The sequence below is a fragment of the Marmota marmota genome, unplaced genomic scaffold, assembly GCF_001458135.2.
Source record: "Marmota marmota marmota unplaced genomic scaffold, marMar, whole genome shotgun sequence".
Taxonomy (NCBI): domain Eukaryota; kingdom Metazoa; phylum Chordata; class Mammalia; order Rodentia; family Sciuridae; genus Marmota; species Marmota marmota.
Genome location: NW_025999990.1, coordinates 46,156,623 through 46,179,887, shown reverse-complemented (window position 1 = coordinate 46,179,887; position 23,265 = coordinate 46,156,623). Strand labels below are relative to the sequence as shown.

Here is a 23,265-nt window from a genome sequence, read left to right as displayed (position 1 = left end):
ATCATATGATTTAAGAAATTTATCGATATCTTCACTATCTTCTATTTTATTGGAATATAGGGTTTCAAAATAATTTCTAATTATCTTCTGTATTTCTGTAGTGTCCGTTGTGATATTGCCTTTTTCATCCCGTATGTTAGTAATTTGAATTCTCTCTTCTTCTCTTCGTTAGCATGGCTAAGGGTCTGTCGATCTTATTTATTTTTTCGAAGAACCAACTTTTAGTTTTATCAATTTCTTCAATGTTTTTTTTTTGTTTCAATTTTGTTGGTTTCTGCTCTGATTTTAATTATTTCTTGCCTTCTATTATATTTGCTGTTGTTTTGCTCTTCCTTTTCTAGGATTTTGAGATGAAGTGTGAGTTCATTTATTTGTTGGGTTTTTTTCTTTTTTTGAGGAATGAACTCCAGGCAATGAATTTCCCTCTTAAAACTGCTTTCATTGTGTCCCATAGATTCCGATATGTTATGTCTGTATTTTCATTTGTCTCTAAGAATTTTTTGATTTCCTCCTTTATGTCTTCTGTAACCCATTGATCATTCAGTAACATATTGTTCATTTTCCAGGTGATGGAGGATTTTTCCTTCCTTCTTTTATCATTGATTTCCAGTTTCATTGCATTATGATCAGATAAGATGCATGGTATTATCTCCACACCCTTATCTTTACTAAGAGTTGCCCTATGGCATAATATATGATCTATCTTTGAGAAGGATCCATGTGCTGCTGAGAAGAACGTGTATCCACTTGATGATGGTTGATATATTCTATATATGTCGGTTAAGTCTAGGTTATTGATTGTGTTATTGAGTTCTATAGTTTCTTTATTCAGCTTTTGTCTGGAGGATCTGTCTAATGGCGAGAGCGGTGTGTTGAAGTCACCCATTATTATTGTGTTGTGGTCAATTTGACTTTTGAACTTGAGGAGAGTTTGTTTTATGAACGTTGCAGCACCATTGTTTGGTGCATACAAATTGATAATTGTTATGTCTTGTTGGTGGATGGTTCCTTTTAACGGTATATAGTGTCCTTCTTTATCCCTTTTGATTAACTTAGGTTTGAAGTTGGTTTTATTTGATATGAGTATGGCCACTCCTGCTTGCTTCTGAGGACCATGTGAGTGGTATGATTTTTTCCAACCTTTCACCTTCAGCCTGTGTATGTCTTTTCCTATCATATGAGTCTCCTGAAGGCAGCATATTGTTGGATTTGTTTTTTTAATCCAGGTTACTAGCCTATGTCTCTTGATTGGTGAATTTAAGCCATTAACGTTTAAGGTTACTATTGATATATGATTTGTACTTCCAGTCATGCTTATTTATTTATTTATTTTAATATGGCTAGTTTTTCCTTTTTGGTTATTTTTTTTTCTTCCCTTTACTGTGTTACCTCCCACTGTTGGTTTTGGGTGCTGTTTTTCAATTCTTCTTCTTGTAGTGTTTTGCTCGAAATGCTTTGCAGTGCTGGTTTTCTGGCTGTGAATTCTTTTAACTTTTGTTTATCGTGAAATATTTTAATTTCATTGTCAAATCTGAAGCTTAATTTTGCTGGATACAGTATTCTTGGTTGGAATCCATTATTTTTCAGCGTTTGAAATACGTTGTTCCAGGATCTTCTCGCTTTCAACGTCTGTGATGAAAATTCAGCCGTTAACCTAATTGGTTTACCCCTGAATGTAATCTGCCTCCTTTCTCTCGTAGCTTTTAATATTCTCTCCTTGTTCTGTATGTTGGATATCTTCATAATTATGTGTCTTGGAGTTGGTCTATTACAGTTTTGTATGTTTGGGGTCCTGTAGGCTTCCAGGATTTGGCAATCCATTCCATCTTTCATATTTGGGAAGTTTTCTAAGATTATTTCATTCAATAGATTGTTCATTCCTTTGGTTTGAACCTCTATATCTTCTTCTATCCCAATGACTCTCAAGTTTGTTTTTTTTATGACATCCCATGTCTATTGGATGGATTGCTCGTGATTCCTTAGCATCCTTTCTGTGTTGACTATATTCTTTTCAAGTTGATAAACTTTGTCTTCATTATCTGATGTTCTGACTTCTATTTGATCTAGTCTATTTGTAATATTCTCGTTTGAGTTTTTAATTTGGTTTATGGTTTCCTGCATTTCTAGAATTACTGTTTGATTTTTTTTTAAAATCTCTGTCTCCTGGTAGAGCTCATTCTTTGCCATTTGAATTTGCTTATGTAATTCATTTTCAAAGTATCCTTTCATTGTTTGAACTTGCTGTCTAATGTCTTCTCTAAGATTCTGTTCCATCTGAGTTAGGTATGCCTTGAGTTCTTTCTCTGTCCATTTTTCTGATGCCTCTAGGTTCTCCTGTGAATTTAAGTTGTCCTGCATTGTTTATAATCCTTTTTTCCCTTGTTTTTTCATGGTGCTCACGTTACTTTCCAACTCTGTTTGACTGCTGTGTTTATGTTTTCTCCTTTAAATTTGTTTTGGTTTTTATAGTTCCAATATCTCTCCTTTGTGTTGGGAGACAATGTTTAGAGATGTTGGATTTAATTGTGATTTAAGGTAAATTCATTAGTTTCATTAAAGGCCTACAGATTTTGATGGCATATAGAGAATTGAGGTTTGAACCTAGGATTTTATGTTAAGGTCGGGTGATTTGATGGTATGGAGGTTAGTATATGTTAGCTTCTTTGGGGGGTTGCTCAAATGCAGGCAGATATTAACAAGAGAATAGACAGGAGTACTTGGGGGTAGTTAAGGGCCTAGGCGGACTATAGACCAATTCGTAGAATTCATCTATTTGCATTTAGTAAGTTGTACGTAATCTGGGTGGTCATGCTTAAGAGGAAAGATGGGGAAAAGGTTAGGAAGCAAACCAAGAAAGAGAGAGGAAGAGAAGAAAGAAAGAGAAAAGAATAGAAAAGAAAAAGAAATGATAAAAAAATAATAAAATGCAGTTAAATAAAAATTACAATTAAAAAAATAATTTAAAAAAATTAAGGTTAAAAAATTTAAAAAAGAAAGAAAAAAAAACGCACTGTTAGGCTTCTATTTTCTTCGCTTCCAGTAGGTGGTGCTGTGCCTTCTGGGCCAAGATTTTGCCCTCAGGCTGTAGGAAACAATCCGTGTGAGGCCGCTCCCTCCTCCCCCACCTGGTGTCTCTCAAAACCCATTAGCTTAGGTTTATTCCTGGTCTCTAGTCTCGTCACTTCTCCTGCCAGCCAGGCCTTTCCCAGTGTGATACCTCTCGGCAGTTCAAGCTACACTCTGGGCCTGCAGTTTCCTGGACGTGGGGCGCAGCTATTGGGAACTGGCACCTTATTGTTTTGATTCCCTCCGCTAGCCCCTCCTCCGAGAGCTAGCGAGACAGGTTTCGTTTTCGCCGCTGGTGGGAGGGGGGAGTTGGAGATCAGGTGCCTTTCCCCCCGCCTCTATTCACGCTCACTCTGTTAATCACACCCCCAGACAGCCGGGGAGAGATTTTATGCGATTTCCCGCTGTATGGGAGATGGGCTAAATGGCACACACCTGTTCTATCGCTGAACGTGCTGCATTCTGTCGGAAACTGGCGATGGTGACATCAGCTCTCCAAGATGGTGGCCGCTGGCTTCCTCGGTGGACTGTCCCGTGTGGAGGACAGAACTGGACCGCTTCCTTCCCCCGTCTCAAACCCAGAACTCAGCCCGAAGCACAGTGAGGGCACAGCCGGCAGGACCCCACAGCATCTGCAGCACTGTTCCTCTGCACTGCTGACACGCCGTTTCTCGGTGGGCCACAGTCTCTAGCAGTGGGGCGGGCCGCCGATCAAACAGCCTGAATCTCCGGGCGCAGGGTTCACTCGCGGTTGAGCCCCAGTAACCGATCCTCGGGTGATGGAAATCCTTCCTCTAGGTTTCGGTGCACCCCAATTTTGCTGGAGATTCCTAACAAGATAGCTTTTGGCTGTTCTAACTTGTTATTCACCTGCACAGTGACGCGGTACACGGGGGTGGTGCACTCTATTCACCACCATCTTCCAATCTCCCACTTTTCAGATTCTATTAAGACTTTCTTTCTACCTGAACCACTTCCTTTAACTTTCTTATATTGCAGGTCTATAGTTATAAATTATTTTATCTATTGTATATTTTTTTAGAGTCTCTGTTTTACCTTTTTTGAAAAACATCTTCACTGAATATAGAGTTTTAGACTGACAGTTTTCTTTCAGTATTTAGGAGCTTGGTCCATTGTCATGCAGATCTGCACTATAAGAATGACTGCTGTTATTATTTCTGTTTCTGGATAGGTGTTATGTCTTTTTTCTCTATCTGTTACCAAGATTCTCTTTATTACTGGTTTTAGAAATTTGATTATGATTTGCATTTGTGTAGTTTTCTTCATATACAAAGAGTTTCTAGGACCTGTGAGTTTGTATTTGTTATTAGCTCTGGAAGATTTTTACTTGCTCTTTCTTGTCTTTTCTTCTTCAGGAACTCTGACTACATGCCACTTGAAACCACTTGAAATGTCCCACAGCTCCCTGTTGCTATGTTCATTCAATCCTTACTCTCTTGAGCCTGTGGAGTGTTTTTATTGCTGTTTCCGTGTCCTTGTCTACTTAATCTTGTTCAGCAATTCACAGATACTGATTCTATAATCAGCAGCTTTTCTTGTTTTGCTTCTGTTGATTGATTCTTCTCCTCATTAGAGATCATGTTTTCATGTTTCTTTTCATAGTTGGTAATTGTTTATTAGGTGCCAGACATTTGTTTGGTGCTGGATATTTTTTATATTTGTAGAAATACACTTGAGCTTTATCTGGGAAAACAATTTAATCTTTTTAAGAATTGCTTTTGTTAGGTGGTGGGGAACTCAACAAGGTTAACCTAAACAAGAGAAGGAACAAGAGCATCATGCAAGAAGGAAGAGACTTGTAGGATTATGCCCTTGTTAAAGTCCATAGGCATTCCTACAAGTGTTGTAGATTGGTGAGTTTAAAGAGAACACAAAGAAAGGGGAATTTATTTACATGACTTTGATTTTGATCATCAGATTTTATTGTGGTTAGCATCTGAGGGGTATGTTGAGTTTGGGTCAGTGAGATGAGGAACAAGTAGGCTCTATCACAAACAACCACACAGCAGGGCAAAGTTTCAATTAGGCCAGACAGGACTGGGTACAACCGGGTATCGAACAACTTATGTCAGACCTAAAAACGTCTGCCAAGGCAGCAACTATATTAAATAAACAAATGTACCAATTTGGCAAACAAAATTACAAGACACCCTCTATTGTTTCTGGCAGTCCTAGCTGGGTAGAAAATTAGAAGTTATGAGAATGGGGTTGGAAAAGTCACAGAGAAAGAAAGGACAGATTTCAGGAGTACCCAGATCCTGGCAGTCCCAGGGTATCTAGAGTTTAGACCCAAATGAACTCTCCATAGGCAGGGTTTCCACTGGCTCAGAGATTAAAACAAGGTGGAGAACAAAATCCTTTGACCAGGTAAGCAGAAGCCAAGGTCAGCAGAGTTGGGTTTATAGTTGAAGTTATGGTAAAGCTGGTCTTTCCTTCCTTCCTTCCTTCCTTCCTTCCTTCCTTCCTTCTTTCTTTCCTTCCTTTCTTTCTTTCTTTCTTCCAGCGGTTGAACTCAGGGGCATTCAACCACTGAGCCACATTCCCAGCCCTATTTTGTATTTTACTCAGAGACAGGGTCTCACTGAGCTGCTTAGTGCCTCACCATTGCTGAGGCTGGCTTTGAACCTGCAGTCTTCTTGTCTCAGCCTCCAGAGCCACTGGGATTATAGGCCTGCGCCATCGTGCTGGCAAAACTGGCCTTTCTTATTAGGCAGAGAGTGAGGGTCTGAAAATACGTAGATACCAAAGGTCAACGTTAAGTAAGTGCCTCAAGGCTAGTGGGTGGGACAGAGATAGGCACTTCACTGAAACTGAAAGGAGGCACCAAAGGAATCAGCTGAGCTCACTGGGAGTGCCAGTACCAATAAAGGATGACAGAATCAAACCCCACCCCCTCGTGACACACCGCAGACTTCAGCACGCACTTCTTCACGACCTTCACGACCTTCAGCACCTAAGCTCCCACTTGCTGTGCTGTTCAGCTTCTGTTTTCATCAACTCAAGTATAAACAACTCAAAGACAAAAACCGTGTCCCAGGCTCCTCAGGTCTGTGTGCTAAATACTCAATGGCATCTAACAATTGAATGAATGATGTTTCAGGGAGATGTTTAGAGACAAGGTACTTCTTTATACGGTGGAGCCATAATTAATGATTCCTCCCAGAGGACAGAAGCATCTTAGGACTCTCTGAGGGTCCCAGGCCACCCAGATGGTATGCTCACTTGTCCTTGTTGTTTTTCAGAGGGTATTATTCCTGGGCCTCCCACCAACCTCTCTGTCACTGAGGCCACCAGGAGCTACGTGGTACTAAGCTGGAAGCCCCCTGGCCAGCGTGGCCATGAGGGCATCATGTACTTTGTGGAAAAGGTAAGACTCCAGAATCAAGGTTACTTTGTGCCACTTCCCAGACTTTTTTTTTTAGAAGTAAAGTTGTGGGAACAGTGAACTGAGGGAGAAGAAAAGGGGGATATCCTGAACTCTACGTCCTTACAACCATGAACTCTCCATAGAAAGATGTATATCTTGTAGAACTTTGCCTGAAAGTCTTCTTGTCTCAGGGGACTTATGGAACTTAAAGCCTCACCCATAAACTCTTAAGAGGACTACAGATCCCAAATCATGTCTCCTATAGGAAAAAGAAGTATTCCTGAAATTGTAGATTGCCTTTATGATGGCATTTTTCTGGAGATTTTCTGTCTCCCTTTCTGTGTTAAGGGATCTTCATTCCTCTACCACTTGACCTTGTGTGATAGGGAATGAACATCAATGGGGTAGATAGGTCAGAGGAATAGAGAAGTTGCACTACTTTCAAACAAGAGGGAGAGTTGAGCATAGCAAGCCCTCACTCACCACCATGCTCAGCTAGCATTACTCTAAGTGCAGAGAGTAGAGTGGGGTCAGGGATGACAAAACCACCAAAGACACTGGAGAGTTCTTTCTCACAAACACACTTGTGTTGAGGATCAGAACACTAGGGAGGGTCACATACAATGAAGGCCTAGAGTGAGTGAAATGGATGAGGATGAAATGTCAATCAATCATACACCCCTGTTCAAGGGGAGTTCTGATAAGCATTGATGCCCAGCAAAAGGAAAAGAGTCAACCTGCAGGACAGGATTGGGGAAACGGATCCAGTTGCCAGTATGGAAACACAGGAGAGCCTTCAGGTAAGGCCCAGGTCAAAGGGATGCAAGAAATCCCTGGTTCACAGGATCATGGCTTCTTGAAAAGGATGTTTAAGGAGTTTGCTTAACATGAGGCTCAAAATCCATTTGTTAAGAAAATTTTTATGAGGGATGGGGAGATTGCAGTGGTAGAACACTTAACCTAGCATGCATAAGGCATTGTGTTCGATCCCTAGTACCTCAAACAAACAAACAAAAAAACCCACATATGATTAGGGTATAATTGAGAAGATAAAACAAAATACTTTTTGTCTTATATATTAGAACATTTACATTTTTATTGGTAGTGATGATGCACTTTTTTGGTTGGTTGATGGTTGGTTCTTGGTTTTTTTGGTTCTGTTTTTGTTTTGTACTGGGGATTAAACAAACCTGGGGGTGCTTACCCACTGAGCCACATCCCCGGCCTTTTTTTTTTTTTTTTTTTTTTAATTTTGAGACAGGGTCTCGCTAAGTTGCTTAGTGCCTCACTACATTGCTGAGGCTGGTTTTGAACTTGTGATCCTCCTGCCTCAGCCTCCCAAACTGCTGAGATTACAGGTGTGCACCACCATGCCTGGCCTATTTTTTGAACAGTAAATGAAACCAGCCTTTGCACTTTCAAATTTTATTTTTATAAAATTGTATACTAGCATGAAAACTTATAATTTACATTTTACTTTGATAGCAAAATCATAGAAGGACCTTTTTTCACATAAATACGGAGTGCAAATAATTTTCCTCTTTTATCTTGAATGCTTATTCATCAGAATTGAATATCAATTCAATTTCAGAAAATCTATTAGGTCACCTTCCCTGACAATTATTGCAAGAGAATAAATTTCATAACCATCTGTAAATTAGGCAGCAACATAAAAACAACATAGAGATATCTTTTGGTCTTTTATTTATTTCAAATCAATGGCCCTTGACAAAATTATAGGAGAGCTAAAAATGCAAGTGTCCAGGATTTCCATTTTTTTTTTTTTGTACCAGGAATTGAACCCATTTCAATTAAGGGGTGCTTAACTACTGAGCCACATCCCCAGCCCTTTTTTACTATTTTATTTAGAGACAGGATCTCACTGAGTTTTTAAGTGTCTTGCTAAGTTGCTGAGGTTGGCTTTGAACTCTCAATCCTCCTGCCTCAGCCTCCCGAGTTGCTGGGATTACAGTATACACCACAGTGCCCAGCTCCATAATTTCCCTTTATTAATTACTTTCCTCATGTTTAGCTCATGTCTTTAAGCTGCATTCCTCTCTTCCTTCTTATCCCTAGCAAACTGATAACCATAAATTGATCATCTCTTCCACATGAACATGGATATTTCCCAAAAGAGTCTGGTTTTGGGGGGGCTGGAGCTGGCGCTGGGGTTCAGTGGTAGCACACTTGCCTGGCATGTGTGAGGCACTGGGTTCGATTCTCAGCACTGGGTATGAATAAATAAAATAAAGTTCTATCAAAACTACAAAAATATTTTTTTTAAACAAAGAGTCTGGTTTTACAAAAGTAATATTTAACATTTATATGTCCATAGTTATATTTTCTAGATATTAGCCTCAAATAAAATAAAACCCAAGTAGCATTCTGAGCTTTTTTTGTTTGCTTGTTTGTTTAATAGAGGGCAAGAATAGAGTGGTAGATAAATAAATGTTCATTTCCTGGGGGTGTTTAACACACACCTGCTCTTCATCTCTTTGAAATGATACACAGGGAGTTCTGAATAACCTCTGTGACAGTAATTACCATCGTTCCTGTGATAACAAAGCACAACAACCCAATTCTGAGGCATTTTCTGAGGAGTCAACACTGGCTTCTGTTGAATGTTTCCTCTGGTCACATCAACTCTAATTTCTCCATGAAAGTCTTTCACTTACCTAGACCTAAATACATATGAACCTGTGATTAAAGATGTTAAGTATCTTCCACCAGCCCACCCATTTGGATAGAAGTGGACATTCATGGGTACCATGTTGATTTGAGAAGCTGCATGGGGTGTAGTCCACTTTTACAGAACACCCACGATGCTGAGACATTGGCGATGTAGAACGTGTCCAAAGACTTGGGGGTGTTTACAGAACTGTCTAAATGACAAACCATTCTGAGCTGAGTCTAAAATTATTTTTGCTGAATTACTTCTGCCCCATGGTGTATTTCCATTTCCAGAATGTTCATGCATCTGGCAGTACTGGCTCTTGGGTTAGTCCTATACTTGCATTTTCTCATGGAACTTTTCACCTGGGATTTGCATGCACATAGAACATGAACCTGTCTACAGGCCTGCAGCCAACTAGTTATGCCATATCTGTGATCCCTAAAATGATTGAGATTGATTGTTTTATTAGTGCGGGAATCAGATAAATCCATTTCTGCACTCCAACCGTCCCTATCCTATATTCTTTTCAGCCCCCGACTTTTTCCTTGTGTATCTTACATCTTGAGCTCTTTCCCTCATTCCCCTATCAAAAATACAGTCCTGTCCGAGATAAGGACTATATCACTTGCCAGGCTCTGTTTCTATCCACAGGAATGAAAACAGTGTTTGCCATAGGCCTGGAACTTTTCTACATGTTAACCCACTGACTTCTTAAAGTAACCCTTTGAGGTTCATAGTTTTATTTTCATTATAGTTATTTTGTAGATGAGAGAATTAAGATATTGATGGGATATATCATTTGTCTACCATCACACAGCAAGCATGAGCCTGAGCTAGGATTTGAACCTGGGCAGTCTGGCTCAGATCCACAAATCCAACCACAGGTTGAACATTCATAATCTGAAAATCCAAAATCATGAGCCAACATGATGCTCAAAATGTTTTGGATTTTAGGTTTTCAGATAGAGGATTCTTAACCAATAAAGTCTATGCAAGTTTTCCAAAAATCCAAAAAATTCCAACATCTGAGGCACTTCTGGTTCCAAGCATTTCAAATAAGGAATACTGAACCTGTATTTCACAAGCTGCCTTTCAATCTTCCTGAATTCAATCTCTTGAGAACTTCAAAAGCATCATTGAGAGGGGCAAAGTTATAACAATATAAAGTTCTTAACCTAACAAAAGACAGCTATTATTTTTTATTATGAAAGTATAAACGACCAATAATTGCTTAAGGAAATATCCCCCTGGGGGGGATATGTCAAAACACAACTATAAACTAAAAAATTAAATGTCTGAGACAAAGTTACCCTTCAGTAGGCAGTAGATCACACAGACAAATGACACATTATCCTAAAAGACAATGCAAGGGACTTTAGAGGTTGCCTTACTAAATCTGCCTATTTTACAGATGATGAAACCCAGACCAAAAGCATTCATGAGATTTTCCAAGGTCATGTAGCTCATTATTAACACAACTAGGATCAGACCCATGTCTTTGGGTCCCTTCTATCATTCCACACCTCCAGTCAAGACAGTGAAGATTATGCTGAATAATGTTCTAGTAAACTTATATGCCCCAAATATGTCACCTTTGACAGCTGGTTAATCTGTCACAAAATCTGGATTTCTGGAAAAATCTTTTGAAACCCTTAAAAATATCTGTAGCAAAATCAGGCAAGATTTTAGAAATCTCTGCTTCTGCTGACCTTGGATGCATTTGGAAGTAGACTAGGAGAAAGAAAGGCTCACTGAAGAATTCTGACAGTTTTCTTACTATATTCTCTACCAAATCTCACCACATTCTCCATTTAAGGATTTCTATGTCACTCTGCATCATTTTAATTTTAAGAGTAAATCTCTTTAAATTAGTTTTCCCATGACTTACCCTAAAATTTGTGCAAGAATAAAAAGCGCACATTCTTTGAATTTCACTCATTCATTCAGACTAAAAAAGTTGATTACTATGTGCCAGAAACAGTTCTAGGCTCTGGATTAGAGTAGTGAATTCAACAGCTCTCTAAATTCATGGAATATACTTTCCAGTGGAGGAGACAACAAATAAGTTATTCAATTTCAAATAGGAATACATGTTTTGGAGAGAAATAAAGTAGGGCAAGGGATAGAGTGATGTTAAAAAAAAAAACAAAAACAAGAATTCTTTTTAAATTGGCGATGGGATCTGGTGATTGAAGCAGCCTCTCTGAAGACACGTGGTTATTTGAGCACAGGACCTGAATGATGTTATGAGTCACTAAATAATGCTCAATTAAAATAATACAGCTTACAACAATGTCATGAAAATTTATATGATACAGCATATTACATTTAATTATCTGCTCTATGTATTATAAAAATACCTGACTCCAAACTATCCTTGAAATAAAAACTTCTTTAAGTAGATCGATTTGCTTAATAAAGGAAGTGAAGTCTTAAAAGTCCCAAGCTTGTCAAAGCCCCTTTGGTATAGAGAATCCTGGGCCCACTTTCTTCTTTCCTCCAGTCTAACTTAGGAGCAGGTGGCAGTGTGTTGGCAGGTAAATAAAACTTGGAGATGCCTGTCCTCAATGGAGCCCCCTTTGTACTCTGTGGGCTTTCAATGGGGGTCCCTGTTCTTGCTGCAGTGTGACGCGGGAACAGAAAACTGGCAGCGGGTGAACACAGAACTCCCAGTGAAGTCTCCACGCTTTGCCCTCTTCGACTTGGCCGAGGGGAAATCCTACCGCTTCAGAGTGCGCTGCTCCAACTCTGCAGGAGTTGGGGAACCCTCAGAGGCGACGGACGTGACTGTGGTAGGGGACAAACTTGGTAAGTGTAGCCTCAGATGGAGCAACTGTGAACTTATTTACTCCAAGAGAACATTCCAAAGCATAAATGGAGTTAGTATGCATACGTGCATATACCCACAGTGTCTGTGTGTATATAAATACATAACTGAGCATTTATTTTAAATATCTAAACGAATTTAAAACTGAATACATCTAGTGCAGTACATTTGGGGAAAGAGATTTACTTGCAATGTTAAACACTTGGAAACACACATAATGTCATCTATTCAGAGTTCATTTTATAGCTATTTTCTGATTCTTTTTTGTTATTTCTTCCTTTCTAACCCTTCCATTTGGGTCTTATAACACACACACACACACACACAGATAAAAATGGTGACATCCTTCTCTCATATATTTAATTGATGGTTGTACTTGGCCTATCTATTGAATAAAAATTCATTATTTTTGTTTATAAAAAGTAAACTTCCCCAGTTTTTCTAAAGTGCATGTAAATTTAGTTGATGCTCCCAAATTAGCACTTAAAATTTTTCTGCCTTAACAAATATATTATGAAATAAAGCAGATTATTGACATAATTATTTATTTACAATTTCCATATGTGTGTGTTTATGCAGATGTGATGAGGTTAATTTTTCCAAACCATCCTGGGTTTTATTACCATTTTTCTCCTTACTCAGATATCCCCAAGCCCCCTGGCAAAATCATCCCAAGCAGAAACACAGACACCTCAGTGGTGGTTTCCTGGGAGGAGTCCAAAGATGCCCAAGAGCTGGTCGGATACTACATCGAGTCAAGCATCGTTGGCTCTGGCAAGTGGGAGCCCTGCAACAACAACCCTGTAAAGGGCTCACGGTAATTAAATGGGGTGTTTTAGAGCCACTGGGGGCCCAAACTGCAGCACAAACATCTAATGAAGGGAGATTAAGAAAGAGAAAAATACCACACATCTCCTTTAAATATCCAAATCCATTTAAAATGGAGCATGTCGAATGGAGTACATTTGGGACGAAAAGTTTGGCTTCTAATGTTGAACACTTAGAAACCATGGCAGCTCTTCTGAGAGTTCGTTTTATACCTCTTTTCTGATTCTATTTCTTTTTATTATTTCTTTCTTTCTTCCCCCTCTGTTCAGGGCTTCAATAGGGAATGAGATACCAGATTCCAAGGACCTAATAGGCTTTACCAAACATACGTGAACAGAAAACTATCACCATTTTACTAATTCTAAGCATCACCATGATTAAATCCTATGCTAAGCTGACATAAGAAACAGCAACACAGGGACATTCTGGATGCTTTGCCACCTCATTGTCTCTGTTTTTAACGTGGGGAGGGTCATTTTTTGGTGTTGTTGTCAACTGTATTCTCAACCAGCTTTTAAACTGGTGGTGAATTCTGCACCCACACTCTGAGCTTCCTTTGATTTAGAACCAGTCTGAGAGGGGGATCAGATGGGCTTGGGGGGCAATTTCTGGCGTGGGCCTCTTCTGAGGTCAACGACCTCATAGGATGAATTGGTTCTTTTGTAGAAAATGAGAGAATGGGAGAAGGAAATATATTTTGTAAAATATTCATTTCTTACAACACAATGTCTATGCTCTCCAGCATTTTCCTGGGGCTTTTCAGGAGCGTTCATGAGGGTAGCAGAGTCTGCCCTTCTACAAACAGACCGGAGCTGCTTAAAGGTCATATCCACAATATCTCAGCGCCCCTAACACTTGAGGGCTCAATAAATATTGGCAGAACCAAGCTGACCCTAAGCACTGAAAGACTGGCTGCCTTTATAAATATTTGAACAAGCTAAAAGTAATACAGTCATTAGCAGACCTGTTATTTCCTCAAGCTACAGTTCTTAGATGGATTTAAATATTACAGTGATTCATGAAACAGCTATTTATAGCCATGAGAGCAATTGGAGAGTAAGGTTGTTGTATGTGTGAAACTGCCTGTGGATTCCCATCTCATTATTGCATACTTACATCTAAATAGTAATTCTGGAAATCATTTTTCACCTTATTATCAGATTCCAGGGTAATTCTCAAGTAATTGTACCTTCTTTGGCATGTAGGGAGACAGTCTCTGTGATGAAGAGCAGTCAATGCCTTATAGTCATAAGCATATGCCTGAAATAGCCATTAATAATAACAACATTAATGCCACCTATTATTTATTAAATACCTCACGTATGCTAGACCCTGTAATGATATTTTTTCTACTTTATAGCTAATCTTTACATGAAATTTTTATGTAGGTGTTATTATCCCCATTATACTGGTGAATATTAAGGGAAAAACCAGGAGTCCTCATTTTTTGACAGTTTTAAAAATTGATTTAATTGCCTTCTTGTCTAAAGTACATGTGTTACCTGAATCTCTCTACAGATCTTTTCTTCCTTTTGAAAAATGGATCATTTTCATAAATTCAGACCATTCAACTAAACTAGTAATCATCTTCCCTAATTTTCTTCCTAGGAAAGTCTTTTTGAAACTTTCTTTCCCTTTTAGATTTACCTGTCATGGATTGGTGACTGGTCAGAGTTATATTTTCCGGGTCAGAGCAGTTAATGCAGCTGGACTTAGTGAATATTCCCAGGATTCAGAAGCTATTGAAGTCAAAGCTGCTATTGGTAAGTTTCTTATGCATAACTTGGTAGGGAAAAAAAAGTGAATTTCTCTAAATTATAAAAGAAGATACCGTAGCCTCCAGAAATTGTCTAAAGCTTCTCATACTGCTCCATCTTCCATCTTTAGATGATCATTTTCTTTGGCTTTAGGTGACACCTAACCTTCCACAGCTGTCATTGACAGATCTTCATCACTTACCCAGATTCTGCACATCTATAACCTTTTCATCTTCACAATTCCACATTTCCTTAGATATTTTCCATTGTGTGAAACTCCATTCTAACTTCATGCTCATCCTGGGACTGTGGAGGGCCATCCTGATTCCATGAAGTGGTATATCACCCATAACCCAGATCATCTTGTACCCAAAAGCTATTTCATCTACAACAGAGCTTGGCTTGTTTTCACTAACAGTACACTAACATGCTTCTTACAAACCCTTCTAGAATCCATGTAAGGTAGTTGCTTAATCATATGTTTCATCTCTGCTTGCAAAATAACCAACAGAATAAAACCAGTAATAAAATAATTCTATGTATGTGTGTGATGTACCTCCCAATTTTGGATAGAGTAGGAAGGGACCCGGGTAATCCAGACCAACAAAAATAAAATCTGTGATATGCAACATATTAAAAAGAGATTGAGCTGGTGGTGTAGCTCAGTGGTAGAGCACATGCTTAGCATACTCAAGGCCCTGAATTGAATGCCCAGCACTATATATATATATGTGTGTGTGTGTGTGTGTGTATATATATATATATACACACACACACACACATATATATATATAAAAGATCATTTAATGTCTGTTGTCTTCTATTATATCAAATATTACTTTCTAGTATTTCCTTTCTGTTAAATTTTTTTTAGTTATAAATGGACACAATACTTTTTATTTTATTTATTTATTTTTATGTGGTTCTGAGGATCAAACCCAGTGCCTCACACATGCTAAGCAAGCATTCCACCACTGAGCCATAAGCCCTGACCCTCTAGTATTTTTTATAATAATATGGACAATAGCAGACATGTTTCTTGAAGTTGGGAGGTACAGGTCATTCCTGTTGTAGTAATGAATACAATTCTGTTATGAAATCAGGATCTTTCATATGATGTCTCTTGTACACTTTTTTAATATTATGTCTCTTGCCTTTTTTTCCTGTTCTGTTGAATAAGAGAGCTTATCTATCTCAAGAAATGTCTAAGACTTGTTTTTCTGTATAAACTAAAAACCCTCTGGGTTCTGCAAATAGAACTGGTTTCTGTTCTATGTCTGTGGTTTTTTTGTTCTCATTTCTTCTTTTTTCCAGAATATGGAGAAGTTGAAATGTTTCCTGGTGTACATTATGGGAAATGTGTGCTCTCCCTATTTCTTGTAAATCCAAGTGATTTCTGTCAGACCAAGATGGTTTTTGCTCTGCTTGCAGTCCTGATGTTATTTCTGTTTGTTCTGTTACCTAAGAGCAACGTACACGTCTCCAGGCTCACAGCGTTTCTGTTGTTATCTGGCGATTGTAGGGGGAGGAGTGTCTCCAGAGGTGTGGCCTGAACTGAGTGATGCACCTGATGGACTAACAGACTCCAGGGGGGGCGTGCATGGAGCCTCCCCACCAACCTTGCAGAAAGCTGCTTTGCCCAGTAGCAAACCTAACAAACCTTCACCACCCAGTAGCCCTTCCAGCCTGGGCCAAACAGAAGTGAGTAAAGTAAGTGAAACAGTTCAGGAAGAGCTGTCCCCACCACCACAGAAGGCAGCTCCCAAGGGGCAAAGTCAGTCTGACCCCCAGAAAAGGAAGAAGGACCTCGTAGGTGAGAATTGAAAAGTCAAGCCGTTCCATCTGTCTCCATCAGTGTCCTCACCTCTCATTGTCCGGGTCACATTCTTCATCATCTGTGTTCACTTCCATCAGTGTGGATTCTGAATGTTATGTTTTCAGCTAACCATTCAAAATACTGTTGACTAATGAATTATAAAAGTAATCAGAGATGGGTTAGACATTTATGCATTATTCCTTGAGCTGAATAATGATAAAATGTTTAGAGGAATTTGGTTCCAGAGCTTTGTTTTTTGGTTTGTCAGGCAGACATACCTGTGGCCTCATTTTGCTAAGAGACGTAGAAGGTCAGGAAGGACTTATATTAGAGCCCATGTGAGGTTCTTTGGAGTCCGCATGTTCAGTACATGTACAGGAAAATTATTTCATCAAGAAGTGACCAGGATCATAGTTATTAACTTCTATTGCTCATTCTTAGGTTTACAAGTGACTATTCACATTTAATTCAAATCATTATCTCTTTGAGTTGTCATGAAAAGCTTAACAGGATATTATAATCACATAGCGCCATAGTCTATGATACACAGTCCACACTCCCGGATGTCAGTAAGGTGACAATGACCTGATTAGGATATCTGATACCTGTGCCTTATATATTCTAAGAGACCATGTTTTTCTTAATCCAAGTGAAATGCTGAGCATATGCTGATAAATTTTTAAATGCTTCTGTCTGTCTCCTCTCTCTGCCCCCACTCACACTTATATAACTTCCTCTATTTTTTAACATTTATTTGTCCTTTTAACTCAAGAAAACGAATGGGATTTTCAGTTGAGAGTCCATATGCACAAGGGCTCTGAAATAGAAAGGGAAAGAAAGCTGTTTATGAAGGCAGTTGGTGAGTGTAGGGGGAAGAAACAAATGTATTTTATTTTAAAAATCTTCACTTTTCTGAGGATCTTTTTGAATAAGAATGAGATTGTTTCTTCATCTCCTATAATCCAAATAAATATTCATGGAATTATTTTTGATGCTATTGCATAGCTGGGTGGATTTCTATCACCTTACCCTCTCTTTCTTCATTGAAAACTAATAAGCTCAGAAGTGAAGTGAAAAGTTGATTAGCATAGCCATATAAATGTAGAAGGACTTTTGAAATATCCTCCCAATATTTTTCTAGCTAGGCACTAATAAACACAGTGACAGCCGTATGGTATTTTGTGCTACATGAATGACGTTCCAACATCAAGTTTAAGATGATGTGACAAGAGCTAGGGGTGTAGCTCAGTGGCAGAGCACTCACTCACCTAGCATGTGTGTGGCCCTGGGTTGCCTCCCCAGCATAAGAAAAAATTTAAAAATAATAATGTGGCAAAAAAAAGTATTATCTGCTAAGAGAAAGTCACATGGCAAATAGTGCCTTCTTTTTAAAAAATAGTTTTTAAAGGTGGCATCCATTTGAGCTCCAAAATAAGATTTTTTTTCCTGAGTGCAGACAGAACCTACATAATTATAAGATCTCACCAGGGTAAGTGTTCCTGAATGATGAAGTGCTAGACATTTGGAAATATGTGGAAATTCTAAATACGCAATTTGCGACAGGAAATGGTGTACACATTCCATTTTCCTCAGAGAGCAAATAAAAACAAACCACATAAAGAAGCAACAATGTATACCTTGGGAAAATTTTCTTCTTATGGGAAAAATCATTTTTCAGGATATTGTACTATTTTTAAATATTTGAAATAACAATTGCAATGAGATTATTACTTTGTGTCCATTTTCTTCTCATGCTAATACCAAGTTACTGATCAGTCAGTCTCACATTTTCATTTTATACTGCAAGACCTTCATTCAGGGCACCAAACAAGTTTCATATGTACAGCATCATGCGTGCATTTCTCTTACTCATGAGCTACTCATATTGCAACAGCGGCACCATCTCCACCTTATGACATCACCTGTCTTGAAAGTTTTCGTGACTCGATGGTTCTTGGATGGAAGCAACCAGATAAGACTGGAGGGGCAGAAATTACTGGATATTACGTGAACTATCGTGAGGTAATTGGTGGGGTACCAGGAAAATGGAGAGAAGCCAACATCAAGGCTGTCAGTGACGAGGCATACAAGGTAAGCATGTGACCATCCTAGGGTGACAGGCCCTATGAATGAGGATGTGCTTGCATGCACCCACTCCTTATAAAGGACTTGTGTCCATTCTTCAGTGTCCATCCTCTGCATGGGCATGACTTTTATGAAAAATATTCCTCAGTCCATACAAGTAGTTTGGCTAACCAGGCAGAATTTGTATTTTCTTTTCTTTTTTTTTTTTAAATATCTTTATTTTATCTTTATATGGTGCTGAGGATTGAACCCAGTGCCTCAATCATGCCAGGCAAGCGCGCTACCACTTGAGCCACATCCCCAGCCCCAGGATTTATATTTTCTGGTTCTTACACATAAGCATAATTTCTCAGAATATTTACTGTTAAATGCATACTTATTGCAAAAACTGAAATTTCTTTCAAAACTTACAAAATATGTAAGCAGTATGTCACTAGATATAATTTTAATGTATCACCTGTACATTTTTTGGATTCTCTATAGACATAGTCATATTATCTGCAAATAATGATTTACTTCATTCCCAATTTTTATTTCTTTTACTTCATTTTCTTACCTTACTTTATGCCTAAAGCCTCTAGCTCCATGTTGAATAGAAATGTAGAAGTGGTGATGCTGGCCATTCTAGACGCGATCTTTATTTTGATCCTTATTTTAAAAGAAAAGTTTTCAAGCGTTTCACCATTACTTACTCTGTTTGCTAAAGGTGTTCTGCAGACGATATTGCCCATTAAAGGAAGTTTTCTTCTGTTCCCAATTTGTCAAGAATGAATTTAAACTATTTTTCAAAAATGCTTTTCTGAGTCTGTTAACTGGTCATAGTTTTCCCTTTAATTTTAATGTGGTAAATTCTCGTAATTATCTAATCTCAGCTACTCCAGAAACTGAGACAGGAGGATCACCAGTTTGAGGCCAGCTCAGGCAAGTTAACAAGACCCTTTCTCAAAAAAAAAAATTAAAAGGGTTAGGAATGTAACTCACTGGTAAAGTGCCTCTGGATTCAATCCTCAGTATTGGGAACAAAACAAAACAATCTTGCATTTCTGGTATATATTGTATTTGGACATTATGCAGTCTATATTATATACTCTTCTTATATATACCAAAATTTTATTGTCAATATTATTTAGGTTTTGCTTCTGTGTTGTGATTGAGATTATCCTGAGACTAGAATTAATTTGATACTGATATCTGACAAAGACAGTACAGGCAGGGAAAATCGCAGGATAATCTCACTTAGTTGAGCTGTAACTTCACTCATTTTAAATGTCATTTTACATATTTTGAAATGACTTTATTAGATGCATACAAAGTGACTTTATTATTAAGAATACATTTTGTCTTGAAGTCTATATTTTCTGTTATTATTATAAGTACACTGGTACACTGGTTTTCTTTTGGTTGGAATTTGCATGGTATGTAACTTTTCATTTCCTTTTTTTAATTGATTTTATTATTTTCAATATTTCTGTAACTTTATGTTTTTTATGTGTCTCTTAGAAATAGCATACAGTTAGATTTTTTTCCCTGTATGACAGTCTTTGTCATTTAGAAATATTTAAAGTTACTACAGATTTTCTTTAAATTCTGGGCCTGGGGATGTAGTATGGTGTAGAACACATGCCTCAGGGTCCTGAGTTTGATTCTCAGCTCTGCAAAAAGCAAAACGTGAACTTTTATTTTATACTTTCTATTTATTATTCCTGTTATATGAATTTTTTTGTTCTTTCTTGATTACTTTTAAATATTTTTAAAAGCCATTTCATTTTCCCTCTACACTACCTTAAAAGATAGAGATTTGGAGATTTTGGCTTGTTTTTGGTGACTGAGCAAACTTAGAATCTTTGTTACTCCATGTGTTTCACTCTTGTCTCAGAAGCATTAAGACCTTATAATACTTTAACCCATTTACCGTCTTCCCAAGGTGTATACTATTGCATGGTGTGTCTTGTGTTCTTTTTAAAATCTAAATAGTATTGTGATCATTGTTTTAGAGATACAATATTTGTTTAGATTTACCTCCATTTATACCATCTTATGAGCTGTTAATCCTTAATCTTTGACATTCCATTGAGATTATTTCCTTTTTAAAAAAATATTTATTTTTTTAGTTTTAGGTGGACACAATATATTTATTTTACAATTAGGTGGTGCTGGGGATCCAACCCAGTGTCCCTGCATGCTAGGTGAGCACTCTACCACTGAGCCACAATCCCAGCCTGAGATTATTTCCTTTTGCCTTGAATAAATATTTTAGTATTTCCTTTAGTGAGATTATTCTGAAATCAAATTCTTTATTTCTTTAGCTGTTAAAACTATTTTTATCTGTTCTTTTTAGTTATACATGATAGTAGAGTCAATTTTGACATATTTATACAAACATGTAAGCTCTTTATTTCTGTTTGTTTGAAATTATCTTTTCTCATTCTCCAAAATTATTTCTTAGAGGTAAAAATTCCATAATGGTAGTTTTTGTTTGTTTGTTTGTTTGTTTGTTTTTTTGGTGCTTATAAAGATAATTCCACTGTCTCCTGGCTTATTGTTGCCTCTGACATGGCATTTGAGGATAATTTGTATTTTTTAGGCAGCTTTAATATTTCACTTCATATTTTGTGTACTACACTTGAAATAGTATCTGTCTTTTAAAATGTGTCTTCAGGGCTGGGGATGTGGCTCAAGCGGTAGTGCACTCGCCTGGCATGTGCAGGGTGCTGGGTTCGATTCTCAACACCACATAAAAATAAAATAAAGATATTGTGTCCACCTAAAACTAAAAAGTAAATATTTTTTAAAAATGTATCTTCCTAGAAATTTGGGGGAAGGATTCTTCAATCTGTGAGTTGAATTTTTCAGAAAGACCTCTTTAGAAAATTCTTTATCTCCTGAATATTGTTGCTACCCCATCTTCCTCTCTTCTCCCAGAATTTTAGTTAAACATATGTCTGATATTCTAGCTCTCTCTTCCATGTCTATTAATCACTCTTCTCTCTTTCCCATCCTCATGTCTTTCTGTGGTGTCTTTATAATTTCTTCTGATTTTCTTTCAGTTTACAAATTATCTTCCTTTGCATCTGATTTTTCAATTAAACACATTCATTATTTTTTTTTCTTGCTGAATTTTCCCTTTTTTCCAGGTCACATTTTACATGTTCTGTGATGTACTTCTCCTACAAACCTTTTTCACACCAACATATTCCATCATTTCTATTCTGCAAATGCTTTCACATCTGCTACTTTGTCATCTACATTTACCCTTGCAGGAACCCCATTCCATCCAATGGATATAGAAAATATTAGGTCACACAGTAAACAGCAGAAGTGTAATAAGAACTTTAGTATTGTAATTCCTGACTTAGAACTAATTTTTCATTTATACATGCCCTAGTTTTCCATTGACACATAACAAATTACCACAAATGTTGTGGCTTAGAACAACCTTTTTTTTTTTTTTTTTCAAATGTCATAGTGTTCATGAGTCAGGGGTCTGGGAAAGGCCTAGCTGGGTCTTCTGACAAGGTTCTCACAAGGCTGCAATTTGGGTGCCTGTTGGCCTTCAGTCCTCTTCCAAGTTTCTTCAGACTGTTGGCAGAATTCACTTCCTTGAAACTATAGAGCTAAAAGGCTTGGACTCCACCATGCTTCCCTACTCCAAATGCTAGTCACTTACTTGTTCCTTCTTAAAGAAAAAGGACAAATTTTGCTTCAGGAAGGGCTCAAGCCCCATTTTTAAAGTTCTTGACTGATTACATCAGGTTCACCTAGGATCATTTCTCTTTTGATTAACACAAAATCAGCTGATTAAGGACCTCAATTCTTTCTGTTAACATCCCTTCTCCTTTGTAATATGACAATGGAGAAGGACTCAATGACTCAATCACAAGGATTGAAACTCTAATACGTTATAGCATATTCTATAGGCTATAAGCAGGTCATGGGTTCATCTACACCCCAGGGAGGCGATTACAAAATGTTGTGACTCACGAAGGGCCGCCCTTGGGTGTATCCAACCCAAGGAGATAAATAAATAAAACATTGAACAACTAGAATAAAACAAGGTCATCATAGAATATTCCTGAGACAGGAGGTAAATAAATAAAATGTTAAACATCAAGAAAACACAATCCTGATACATTCCCTCACTGTGATGTTGTTGATGTTGCAGATTAGCAACTTGAAGGAAAACATGGTGTATCAGTTCCAAGTGGCTGCAATGAATATCGCTGGACTGGGAGCACCCTCAGCAGTTAGCGAAAGTTTCAAGTGTGAAGAGTGGACCATTGCCGTTCCAGGTAAACTGAGGACACCCTGCCTCGGTACTGAGGCTTGGAGTTTCTTGTAACAGAACCTACAACATGAGACTCAATTGAAGTACTACATTTAAGAGAAAATAATTCTCTTGAGTCCCTCATGCTAACCTAAAGTTTTTATAACAATATCAAAAAAATGGATAGCAATATAAAATTGAGAATCAATTCCTAAAGATTGTGTTCCAAATAAATCCCAGAGCCCCTATATCTCAAACTATGCTTGGAGTAGGATTGACAGAAGTACACAATTGGAGTGCTAAGTAAGCATTTAAAAGAAATCACAATCTTTGCTTTTGCTTCTTAAAGGCCATTAAAGGACATCCAATTCAAATTCCCACAACAAAATTTCTGAAAAGCTTCTTGCATCCCTCATTATGCAGTTTCCCAGTGCTCTGAAGCCTCTCATTTATCAACTCCCCAAATCTCTCTCTCTAGACCCAGTCTATGTGGCTGCTCCTCCTCATTTTCTGTCCTCCTCCCTCTTCCCAGCTGTTTATTGTGTTATGTAGATGGATAT

General features: G+C 37.9%; 1 protein-coding gene across 4 annotated transcripts in view; it reads left to right on the top strand.

The window, feature by feature from the left end:
- The window catches only part of Myom1 (myomesin 1), a 139,136-nt gene that overhangs the window by 65,901 nt on the left and 49,970 nt on the right, over positions 1 to 23,265 (top strand). For 3 of the 4 annotated variants that reach the window (XM_048806491.1, XM_048806490.1, XM_015482521.2), the window contains 7 exons: positions 6,330 to 6,454; positions 11,753 to 11,936; positions 12,598 to 12,772; positions 14,425 to 14,546; positions 16,063 to 16,353; positions 18,251 to 18,447; positions 22,604 to 22,730. In XM_048806491.1, the coding sequence (XP_048662448.1) occupies positions 6,330 to 6,454; positions 11,753 to 11,936; positions 12,598 to 12,772; positions 14,425 to 14,546; positions 16,063 to 16,353; positions 18,251 to 18,447; positions 22,604 to 22,730 (1,221 nt within the window). The remainder of the gene's footprint in view (positions 1 to 6,329; positions 6,455 to 11,752; positions 11,937 to 12,597; positions 12,773 to 14,424; positions 14,547 to 16,062; positions 16,354 to 18,250; positions 18,448 to 22,603; positions 22,731 to 23,265) is intronic. The other variant, XM_015482520.2, reaches the window with a different exon arrangement.